This window comes from Embiotoca jacksoni, unplaced genomic scaffold (assembly GCF_022577435.1).
Source record: "Embiotoca jacksoni isolate LCO1_2020_lvr unplaced genomic scaffold, fEmbJac1.0.p SCAF_3, whole genome shotgun sequence".
NCBI classification, from domain to species: Eukaryota; Metazoa; Chordata; class Actinopteri; family Embiotocidae; genus Embiotoca; species Embiotoca jacksoni.
In genome coordinates, this window is record NW_027185381.1 from 5534521 (window position 1) to 5546617 (window position 12097).

At 38.9% G+C, this 12097-nt stretch overlaps 1 protein-coding gene across 1 annotated transcript in view; it reads right to left on the reverse strand.

Annotated features, from left to right (window-relative positions):
- Nucleotides 1-1113: 1113 nt before the first annotated feature.
- The window catches only part of swap70b (switching B cell complex subunit SWAP70b), a 31025-nt gene continuing 20041 nt past the window's right edge, over nucleotides 1114-12097 (reverse strand). Inside the window, exons 8-12 of the mRNA XM_069162681.1 lie at nucleotides 10305-10412; nucleotides 8494-8660; nucleotides 7150-7348; nucleotides 3874-3970; nucleotides 1114-3372 (exon numbers count right to left, since the gene is read on the reverse strand). Coding sequence (XP_069018782.1) covers nucleotides 3260-3372; nucleotides 3874-3970; nucleotides 7150-7348; nucleotides 8494-8660; nucleotides 10305-10412 — 684 coding nt within the window. The 3' untranslated portion in view covers nucleotides 1114-3259. The remainder of the gene's footprint in view (nucleotides 3373-3873; nucleotides 3971-7149; nucleotides 7349-8493; nucleotides 8661-10304; nucleotides 10413-12097) is intronic.

Below are 12097 nucleotides of genomic sequence, written 5' to 3' on the forward strand. Positions count from 1 at the left end.
AGGGGTTGTCTAAATATTAACAGCTGCATTTCCTGTGATTGGACCTCCACAGTCTTTATACTGCCTTCCTACATGCTTCAGACCTTTTTATAACTCTCTTATCACCAGATTTTACAAAATGACGATGACAATTTAATTAGACATTAATACAGTTACTCAATTATTGAACAGCCCGATACATATAATCTGTTCTGTATCATGCAGAGCCAGAAGACAATGACTGGCTTTATTTTGGAAAATGTAAAGTTTAGACAGTGAAGTAATGGAAATGAAGTCACCATTTGTAACTATTCGGTCCCCAGATGATCCACAGTCAACACATTACTGCATTTTGACAGTGTGTGAGTTCCATGTCAATCTTACATTTGAAATATTGTTCTGTCTTCCTGCAGTGATGTGGTGCCCTCTAGTGAACACTTGATGCATTTGTTTTCAATTATTAACAACTGTCTACATTAGAGGTACCCACATTTTCCCTGAGGGGCCAATAATTACTCTGGATGAATAAAGATATATGTTTATGTTATTAGAAATTACATATCATCAAAATGTGATATTTTAGAGAACGTTAATGTCCTAAATCTAAAATAAATTTTATTTAAAACATTTTTATTATTTGGTAGGACTTTTTTATTTTTAAGTTATCGTGCCAATTTGTTTGTCAGTGTGCCACTGCCTAGATCTCTCATCATGACTGGCAGCTCAAAGTCAATGACATAGGACACACTAGCAGCACATGGGCAGGAGAGAAGGAATACTAGAGTTATTCGTAGATAAGTTGGATGTCGATGTAATTTAATTGGGAAGCTGTTAGCACTCTTAGGTAAAATCACCATAAAATTTGTATGTACTTTTTAGCTGCTGCACAAGATTTACAGTTTGTGGTCATGATTTTACAGTACTTAAGAGTTAGGTGAAATAGCAAGAACTTGTCAAATGCCATCGTGGACCAAAACAAAGAAGATGCCCCAAACTGTGGTGATCTGGTTTACAAAGTGATAATTGTGGTTCAAACATATTTGTAAAGTGCAACTGGCTGTATGTGTGTGCAGTGTCTATGTTTGGTTTCTAGTTTATTGTAATGAGAACTGAAGTTCAGTGTTCAACAGTGAGGCAGTTATTTAAGATATGTTTTATTACATAGATCAGTCTTCAGCTTTTTACATTTATATAAAAACAAAAAACACAATGGTCACTGATAGTATCAAAGGCACTGATGGTTATAGTACAACACAGTAAAAATGTTCTGCAATGAGCATTCATGTTTGGAGTAATACTTCTGACTGTTTACAAGCAGAAATGCTGAAGAAATAGGTACTTAGATAAATCTACATCAAACACACAAGAGAAAAGAGCACTTTGATGATGATATATTTAGTGAATTTCACATGGTATTTTTTAAATTATAATAGTTTTGGAAGAAGGAACCAAACACAAAACGATTGTTAAAAATATGTACAAAATCTGTAATATTTTCATTTAAAAAAGGTCCCAAAGAGTTGAGGAAAAACTAAATGAGAGGAGAGAGCGTAGTCTGTTGCAGTTTTAGTAGTTCCTGCTTCCTTAAAGGATTTAATTTTTCAACAACCTTGTTAGACAGGTCAGACTCAGGTCAAAAGTAGTGCTTTTCATAGATACAAACAGTCAAGACAAAGTGGCAGAAAATGATACAAGGTATTGGTGCGCGCACTCTATTCCACTTATGACTTAAAGAGAAATTCCAGTTTATTTCAACCTCTCATCTTTCATCTCATCCATTCATCTGCGTATTGCCACAGAGCAAGTGGTCAGCATGAGCCACTTGCTCTGTGGATGCTGACTTTGGATTCTCCAACTCTGTTGTAAGGATTCAGGAACACGACGAGTCACATAAAACTGAGAACATAATTTTTACATGAATCATTTGAAACATTCACTTCTGAGATTGACAGACAGTAAACACAGAAATCAACCGCCTGGAACGGCCATTTTGCTAACTGCAGAGTTACAGTTGTCCATCCAGGGGTACCTGTGCCAGGTATAAATAGACCACAAATATTCTTTAATAAACTGCACAGATTTAGATTATGTATGTTGGCAAGATTTTAGCTCTGGTCAGCTCTTACAGATCTGACAGTGTTCGCTTTCAATAAACGGTGAAATGTTAACAAGTAATATGTTGTATCTCGAATCGCTTATCTCCTTTAGTACTTGACGTGTTAGTTCACTTGTTTAGAGCATACATTTCTGGAGGGTAATATTGACTCAAATCACGCACTGCCGTTGTGCACTTAACAGAAATATCCATAACATGTGAATGCATCACCTGCCAACATATCTGCCGGCTTTATTTGGTTATTTTACCAAAAAACTAATGTGTTTTGTTACCCTTGTTTCACTGCTTCTATCCAACAGCACTATGGTAGTACTAAGTGAATAATAAACACATTTGTTTGGAAATGTCAAACTTTAATTGTTATAGTGCGGCCACAGCAGTTTAAAATTAGGTCAGTGGTCCCTCCCTTTATGCTACGAAGCCATGATGCTCCACCATCTGGCTACTTATAGTGCACTGCACGTTTCCATGCTTGAACATATGAAGGCACTTTATGCGCTCACAATAAGTAAAGTGTAAGTACGCAATTTCAGACACAGCTATAACGTATCGAGAAGACTAGGAGCTTTAACAGCAAGCTGGCCACTGGTCCTACATAAGCTCCGAAATCTGAAGTACATCATTGAAGAGTCATTTTTCAAAATCCATCTAGTTAGCTCACGCTTTACTCTACTGCTGTATTAGGAGTGGTTTGTCCTTAACTGCCACTTTAAACCTTTAACAAATTGAGAGGACTAAATTTACCAAGTGAGCTCTGCTGCCTTTCCAACTCATTTTAGCTGCTGGGTTGTACAAGACAGACAGTAGTCATAACATTTAGCAACAAAGGGTAATTATAACCGAATAACTGGTGCAATGACGCCTTCATTTAGTATATTTGTTGGATCCCTGCCTAATCCACATCATGTGGAAAATGGAACTCGAGTCTCCCCAGTGAACAAATCTAACATCAGTTCCTGACTGGGCAACAACACTAAAGATTCATAAATGGAATAAAGATCATTGATTACTTAATGCCCCATTTTTCTAAAATGCCATATTATCCTGGTAAATTTTGTATTTGGATTCCACTAATAAATCCAGTCAACAGAATCTTCTTCCAGTCACTACTTAGATATGCAGCCCCTCTTGTCCTTTCTTCTGAATTGGAGATATGTTGAAGCTCTACTGAGCCTGCGTTGCCTTCATCTCCTGCCATTTCTTCTCCCTCAGACTGAGCTCTGCTTCAGAAAAAGCTGCCGGGCCCCAGTTTGTGATCCTCTGCTGTCCCTTGGAACCTGGAAAGAAAAAAAATACAAGTGCAGTCCCCAAGAATGGAGGAATACTTCATTCAGTTCATCTGAAGAAGAAATGGAAAAGTAACTTTTCAGTCCAATCTGTTGCACCTCTGACCAAATGTAACATCGCTGTTCTACACAAACCCAACAGTGATGTCATGGTTCTCTAATACAAAATTGTGTGTTAAAGTACAAGTGAAATACAGTGATCATTGAAGACTCTGACTTGTTGTTTGTGGTGCATTTTAGTCAAACATGTGCATGTAGGACCAGTGTGTCTTTGCTTTAATTGTTTGAAGGGGTTTTTACTTTTTTGGTACACACTAGACCCCTCCTGAGGGCAGAGGACATTATGGATGAGGATATATTTTAGAGTACTTTGGCTGACTTTGATATTCAGTTGCATTAACTATAACCTTAAAATAATTCCAATCTTAAAATGAACTTTTTTCTCGAACAGCCCTTTGAAAAACACACAGATTAAAGTTAGTGAGATGTTACCTGGTTGAATGAGCCGCAACATCCCCTCATGCTGAGCCACTTTGTGCTTCCAGGTCTTGGTGTTGTTGGTTGCATCTTCCAGCTTCTTTATCACTGTCTGGCTCACACATGGAAACACAGACACACAACATAGGACAGGTTTTAAGGGCTTTTCTTTTGACTACACTTTGGTAACTTCATTTAAGATTCAAGAACAGCATGTGTTGGTATTTTGTATTAACAAATAACTTGTAATAAATAATAACTTCACTACATGACTACATGATTATCATGTCTAAATGGCAGCTCACTGTGCAGCAGTTATGAAGTGACGCCCTGTGGTAAACAAAGGCACTACTCTATGTTGTTTAAATAGAGGCTGATGTTACTTAAAAAAAAACAAAAAAACTATTTACACTGAAAACCATTTCTATGAATAAATATTTACCTATCACTCTACTCTCAATCACTCAATGATAAAGTAAAAAAACAAATTGAATAAAACTCAAAAAATGAAATCTCTAATTTAAGAAAGTATTCAGACATTTTGCTTTAGCTTCAAATGATGGATGATAAATAACCTTTGAGGTGTGTAGAACTTTAATAGAGTTCACCTGTGGCTATTAGGTTGCCATAATATTCCACAGAGATCCATTATCACATCTGGTTCAAGCTTAGAGGGAGCGTCATTTGTTTTCAGCAAGACAATGAGCAAGACACACCTCCAGGCTCTGAGAGGGCTGTTTGACCAAGGAGCAGAGGGATGGAGTGCTACATACGTAACCTAACCCCCGCAATACCTGACCAAAACACAACTAAGAGGGTTTGGGATGACTTGGACCACAGAGTGAAGAAAAGCAGGCTATGAGGCAACTCTTTCAAGAATGTTGGAAAAGCTCCAGGTGACAAATTCATGAAGCTTGTTTAGAGAATGAAGAGTAGACAGAGCCTCTTTGAACGTTGGGATGGACGGTTCCCAACAGGGAAGTTCCAATGTCCAAAAGATTTAAAAACTAAATAAACACCTAATAAAAAGTCTATTGTGGGCCAAAACCATGGACAAAAACAAAAGGAATAACAAAGAAAAATCAGCCAATCAATAAATAAATGGGTTAATAAAAGTGTCAAAGAGAAAAAAAAGTGCAGCTGTAAAAAACAGACCCTTAATATCCTAGGAGTCCTCACAAAGCTACTGCACAGTCAGGGAGAGCAGTCAGGAGAGGTGGGGACAAGCAACAGCCCAGGTTATGAGCCACAGCCCATGTTTGAGGTGCTGTAAAGCCTGCTGGCAGTCCTGCGAGATGAGCTGATTGCTGATTGCTGAAGCTGCTCCTCTGACCTGCCAGGATGTTGTGCAGAGGGTGGCTGATATTGTTATAGCCATATATGCCCCTTTCTGTAGATGGCATCTGTGTTCAGGATCCAGTACAGTTTGTTATCCAGATGCACACCTACAGTGGAAGCCACTCAGAATTGCCGCCTCCAGCCGGGCCACCAGCCTGCTGCCTTCCAACTTCCAGCCTGTTTCCAGTTACTCTGAGTCCCCCCTCCTCCTTTTGGGCATATCTAATTTCCACTCCCATTTATTCAATTGCAATATGTTACCATAAGGTGGCGCTTCCTTCACAAAAACACATTCACACATAAACTGTTGTGTGATGGCACACAGAACTGACCTCAAAGCTAAGAATAGATCCAAAACTGGCTGAACCTGACAAAGACTGAGTGGACTAATTATTGAAATAATTTCATTATAAAGACAGATGAAAAGTCTGCAGAGTGATAGCTTATCTCTGCTCATTTCTTCACTGATTTTCAAACTCCTTTCACAAAAGAATATGTCACGAAGTCCAAATCGCTTTAATGTACTGAATGTAAAAATATTAACAGCGGAACATACCCTGTGTGATGATACTGGTTTGCTTCTATGTGTAGACTGTTCACATCGGTGCTGATTATTACAGGGAGTTTTCAGTTTTCCTGCCTAAATGCATAACTGCAGTTGAAGGGAACTGTATTCATTCGCTTAAATAAATAAAAATTATATAAATAAGACAACAGATAATAGGCTGAATAATAATAATTAAAAAAAACTGTTTATCATCAGTCTAATGTCGTATATGATTAGGATTATAATATATGGAGAAGTTAGTTGTGTCAGACAAAGGAGGAGTTTATTGTATGTTGGGCATGAATGTCGGGGCTTCCTTAATCATAACCTAAATGAAAACAATAATAATGACTTTTAAAAAGTATAGATTACAGCAGGGTTATTCTGTTGTTGCCAAAACAAACTCAAGACAAAGTTGTGATTTTTTTTCTCCTCACTGAGTTTGCATATGTTTGACCTGTCATTAAGTCAGCTGGCCCATCGAAATGCCCAGTAAATCCCTCCTCCTGCGCTGTGTGTGAATGGTTGGAAAGTTTCTGATGAAACTAAGTGAGAATGTGTTATGCTGAAAACATCATTAAGCATTACAGTGGTTTAGCTTTCAAACTTAATGGACGATTGTGTCATAGACTACTCGTTCTACCCCCACCTTGAAGTAAGACCCGAGAGAGGTCTGCCCAAACAAATCGCATGATTATCAATTGTTATGTTGCCTATCTCATTTCGTTCAATTCTTTCCGTGGTGCTTACTAATGTGCCAGAGACACAATTCCCCGGCCTGACAAACTGTGGTCATCCTGTCAGGTAGTCTATGATCCAGGAAGTGAAGGAAGGATCCACACCCATCTTTTCAAGCTTATCTTGATGTATGGGGGGGTTGAATGGTGTTAAATGCACTTGAAAAATCTAAGAAGATGATATTCACATATCCACCTGGCTCATCCAGTTGAGAATATGCCCAGGGGAGCATGTAAAGTTCAGCATCATCCAGCTTACCTGTGGTGTAACTTTGATCTTTCACTCACTCAGTGACAAAAACTTGATTCACAGCTCTGGCCCTGCTGTTGCGGTCTAGTTGAAAATATTTTATGTTATTTACCTAATTTATGAGTACCCGTTTCTTTCCAGCTCAGTGTGAGAGTGTCTGCTGCGTTTTCAGGCACGTTGCAGTTTCTGTCCTCTGATCTCTGTGTCTCAATCAGGGAGAAGCTCAAGCTCTGCTACACCGACATGGTAACACAGGTGCGAGGGGAGATTGTCCAGTCGTTCATTGATCGCGTCGATAGCTTCGTTCTCTCACACAGGTTAAAAGATAAATAAATAAAAAATGCTGAAATTGGAAATTGGAAATTGAAAGTGGTATTTTGTGATTTCTAAAACAATCACGACTGTAGCTGTTAGCTGACCTGGTACTGCTCAAGGGCGCCGTGCCTCTCCTGCTCCAGCTGCTCCAGCTGTTTCATTGCAGACTGCAGTGCGTCCTCTTTGGCCACACGTTCCCTCTCCAGCTCCTGTTTCTCAGCCTCTGTTTCCGAGATGGCCCGCTGCTGCCGCAGGTGAATCTGCTCCAGCTCTTCCCTCTTCGTGGCTTCCTCTTCGAGTAACCTGGTCCACACACAAACATGAGGGGAGTATAGTGTGTAATCATGTATACTGCACACACAGCTTACTTCAAGCACGCCTCTCATTTTCAATACTGCAGTATCAGGTAATGATATAAATGCATAAATGCATTTTCTTCCTTTTTAACTAACAGGAGAGAAATCTTTCCTCGGTTAAAAAAATAAATGAAGCAGCTACTGTACAAATCAGTGTGAAACAGAAGGGGTTGTGGTCTGTCATGGTGTCAGCAGGTGGTGCTATAGTGCTGTAGTGCACTTGTGAACTGTGTTTTCAAATGTACTACAGATTGAACTTCTCTGACTTTCTGAACTATCAGTCGATAAGTGTATAAGCACTTATAGCTCCACTATAATATATATTTTTATACTTCGATTTGGGTTATTTAGTAAGATTATGTAACTAGCAGCCTAACTATAAGCAGTTAAAGCTGCTTTTTGCTGTTTTAAGCTTTACATGAAACTTATTTCAATGCGTTAGACAATCAAGTGTAGAGTGGATCCTTTGAATGAAAGCACCTAGTAATTGACCTGCTTTGCCTAATGATAATAAACTGTTTAATTTAAGGACACTCTTTACTGGTTAGTCAAACATGTGGTGGAAAGTAAATGTCAGCAAAGAGGAAGGAAGGACACAGGAGGAAATGTGGTAGAGTGAGGCAAGTAGAAGTTCATTGTCTGGCTGTGTATGAGATTCCTATAGAAGAGAGGAGAATCAGACCATGCAGCTCTTTGGACATACACTCATGTTAAGCAGTGGAATATGAAGTACATACTAAGTTTATTGCTTCATTAAAATGTGATAGCACTGTTTTTGGTGGAGTAACATAAAAATAATATGTATTGAATGAGTACATTCCATTATATATATGATCAAAATTACACCTCACAACACATCTATAGGCGCAAGTACATTTGCTACTTAAACAATGTTGGGGACTGGATGGCTGACAGTAGCAAAGACACTTCAATCATATTGTGATACTTGGCGCTGCTTATTGTTGAGTGTAAGATAGAGCGCAAAGACTGAATATAAAAATTACACCTGTAAAATCCTTTTTATTTTCCTAAAATGTAATTAGATGACCTATATAATGGAATATTTGTTGTTGAACTTGCTCTTTGACTGACCGTGCTTGCAGCCTACGGACAGTTTCTTCATCCTGTCTGGCGCGCTTCTCATCCTCCAAAGCATCCTCCAGTTGATGATACATGTCCTCCAGCTCGCGGACCCTCTGCAGGTACTGCTCCAGCTCAGTGGATTTCTGAGCCACCTGCTCCTCCATCTGCTGCCGTACCTGTTAAACAAAGAAACACAGAACTGCACTTCATGTGGACTTCAATATCAATACTGCTGATTAAAAATTGTATTTAAGAGGTCCTGAAACAATGTTTGAATTTCAGAGACTACCTCCTTTCAGCCCTACCTGTGCTCTGAAGTTTGTGTTCTGGTGCGATATTGGCTGTAAAGTACACATATACAAAAGTACACTTGCCTGCGACTCATCAGCACTTCACTGGAATCAAAAAGGTTATTTTTTTTTAGGATGCTTAGGAATTAGGTGATATTTAGGTGTTAAATTTGATCAATAGTGTTAATAATTTAACAAATGACTGTTTCAGCAACTTATTAAGGAAACAGCTTGAGGCAGCAGGGGCTCAGAGGATGGAGGGGTTTATCCACTCAACTTGTGGTGGGTGGTGATAACTTAGTGGGTAGCTCAGCTCCTGTGTGTGTATGTTGTCCTGTTTTTATATGTAAAACATATACATGTTTTTATATGTATAAATATACATACACATATATATATATATATAAACAACTACTTTATGAGGAAAAAGGAACTGAACCCCACATATTTGAAAGGGTTAGGACCTGGTTTTAGGGTTAAGGTTACCTTTAGGTGTAGGTGAGGGTTCAGCACTAAGATTAGGGTAAGGTGATGGGGAAGGCACTATATGTCAATGAGTGGTCCTCACAAGGCACTGTGTGTGCAGTAACTGCAGTCTCATTTAATAAAATGATGCTAAATGGTCATTCCAGCCTCTAACCAAATGGTTTTATTAATTATTAAAGAATGAGACCAAATGATTGTATTAATCATCAAAGAATAAGACCAAATTAATGTATTAATCATTAAAGAATAAGACGAAATTATTTTATTAATCATTAAAGAATTATCAAATAAATCATGAGGTCTGAGCAGCACGATGTGGTCAGCACTGTCAACTTACAGCATGTTCTCCCAGTGCCTGAGTAGGTTCTGGTTCTGGGTGCTCTGGCTTCCTGCCACATCCCAAAGACATGTTAGATTAATTGATCATTCTAAATTGTCCGTAGGGGTTTGTGTGAGTGGGAACGCTTGTCTGTCTTTTTGTGTCGGCCCTGTGATGGACAGGTTGACCTGTCACTTCTACTCTCCACTTATGCTGTTTCTTCTTGGAAACAAGTGAGTGGGACATCAGTGAAGAAAATAAGTCAAGAAGTCACTGGTGGTGGATAAACATGTATCTGCTGCTACATCTCATGCAGGCTGTGCACTGAGGATGTCACAATGTTCAAATCATCAGAGGCGGTGAAGCTCAGTATGGAGCCCTGTTTAATCATTACATTTATCAAATGTATCTTCTCGTAACAAGTACGTGTCTCCATTTAGTATCCTAAGCACGCTGAGCCACGCGGACACTTCACCACATACGGTATTTAATGTGACGTAAAGACACAAATGTCATGTTATTTCAGTTACAGCTTGAGACCTTCACTGAGCAGCTGTGGTTCTTCATGTTAGTCTATTTCAAGTAGCTGTACTGAGTGTTAGTTTTACATTTAATGAAACCCAACAGTTGGGGATAAATATAAGTAAACAAAAGAGGAAGTTGCACTTGCTCCTTCATTTGTTCTGACAAAATGCCCCACTGCAAGATGACAAGCGGTGACGTACTATTTTTTCTCTCTCCAGATCCATCTTGTAGCGGTCCTGGAGCTCAGTTTGGGTTTGAAGACGTCTTTTTTCTTCTTCTGCTGCGTTAGCTGCTGCCTCCTCCAGAGCCTGGCCAAAAGAAAGAAAAATGGACAGCAGTCAACAAAAGAAAATTCCCTGTACATAAAAAGTACCTTGTCTATTTTCAGGAGGACTGAAGGAAAGAAGGCGAAAACAACCCACACTGGTATGAGGGGAAGTTTAAATGGAGACCATGGCTCTGTCAGAGTGAGAGCTCTGTAGTTAATCTTAGTTTGAAAATCAAGAAGCAAACTGCGGCAATGAACTCTCTAAAATAGGTTTTTACATGTAAAACTATTTAAAACTAACATTATTGAGAGATTTGCAGTCTATGAGGATGAAGTGAGCATGAAGTAGTATAAGCAAGAGCAATAGAGCAAGAAAAAGTACGGTTCGACTCTTGGGCATCGTTCATTCCTCCCTCATCTTACTGTTTTAGTACACTGTTAACTTTACTCACTTCGACCTATAAACAGCTATGTAACTCCATGTGTCACAACCTCTACTTTACTTATGAACTCAATTTGAAATTATAAAAAAAAGCATAAATTGCCTTTTTTGTCATTTTTTTTTAACTTCTCCTTGTGACATCCTGTGTTGTTGCTGATGAGGTTAATTACTTTTAGCAATTAAAACCCTTTAAATGTGAGACAGGAATGATGCTGAGTGGAACAGCTCATTGGGTAAACTCAGTTTTAGCAGAAGTTTGTGGACGGTTAGTGCTTCTTTGAAATATTCTTTCGAACAGATGTAAAACCTTTGGAGTACATTTCCACACTTTTTACATGATGTAACAGGAGAAATAAATCTTGAGGTAAATTAAGTGCAAGTGGTTGAGCTGTAACTTCTTGTTGACACACAACACCCAGCTGTGAACTTTCTGCAGACTGCAACAGTCAGCTCCTTATAGCAGCATAGTGTGAGGACGGAGAGTCTATTGTATGTGTATGTGTGTGTGTGTGTGTGTGTGTGTGTGTGTTTGTGGACATACGGTATATGTGGGTTCATTGTGCATTCATGCAACCAACTGTGAGATGGACATTTGCACTTCAATGGTAGATTGTTGTGCATTCAGAGGTCACTGTTCCAGACAAAGACAAACTGTTCATCACTGGACCATACACAACTGCGATGTGGACGGGTTTTAGTGACTGTTGCTGCATCTCACTGTCTGTCACAGTGCCGCTGGGGGCTGCAACATGCCTCATACTGCTTCGAGCTGAAAAGATGACTGAATTGTAGTAAATGTGTTTTTTCAGTTCAGTGAAAGGACGTCATCCTCTGAGAAAATTCATCTGACCTCATCAGCTTATTAAATTGCAAAAATCCTGCAACGGGCCTGTTTTAGTTTTTGGTAGTTGCTACAAAAATCGTAATTCTTGAGACTTCTGTTCTACAACAATGGTGTGTTTTTGCTGTAACAAAACACAAAATCATTTGACGTTCAAACTATTTCTTAATGTCGACATTTCAAACATTAGATATGTCATGCCCATTCATCATGGTAAAAGGCAGTGTGAAAACTCCGGGCACAAAGATGGACGTTCTTTAAGAATCTGTGTCAGATGTATAAACAAAGCCCACATAATGTGCATAAATAGACTTATTTATGAAAGTAAACCTCAGACCAGGTCGACACAAAGTGTATCATGCCATGAGTGATCTGAAAAGGTAAAGTGGAGGAGACAGAACATTTAATTTTTTCACCCATCAATTTTTGTTGACGACATCAT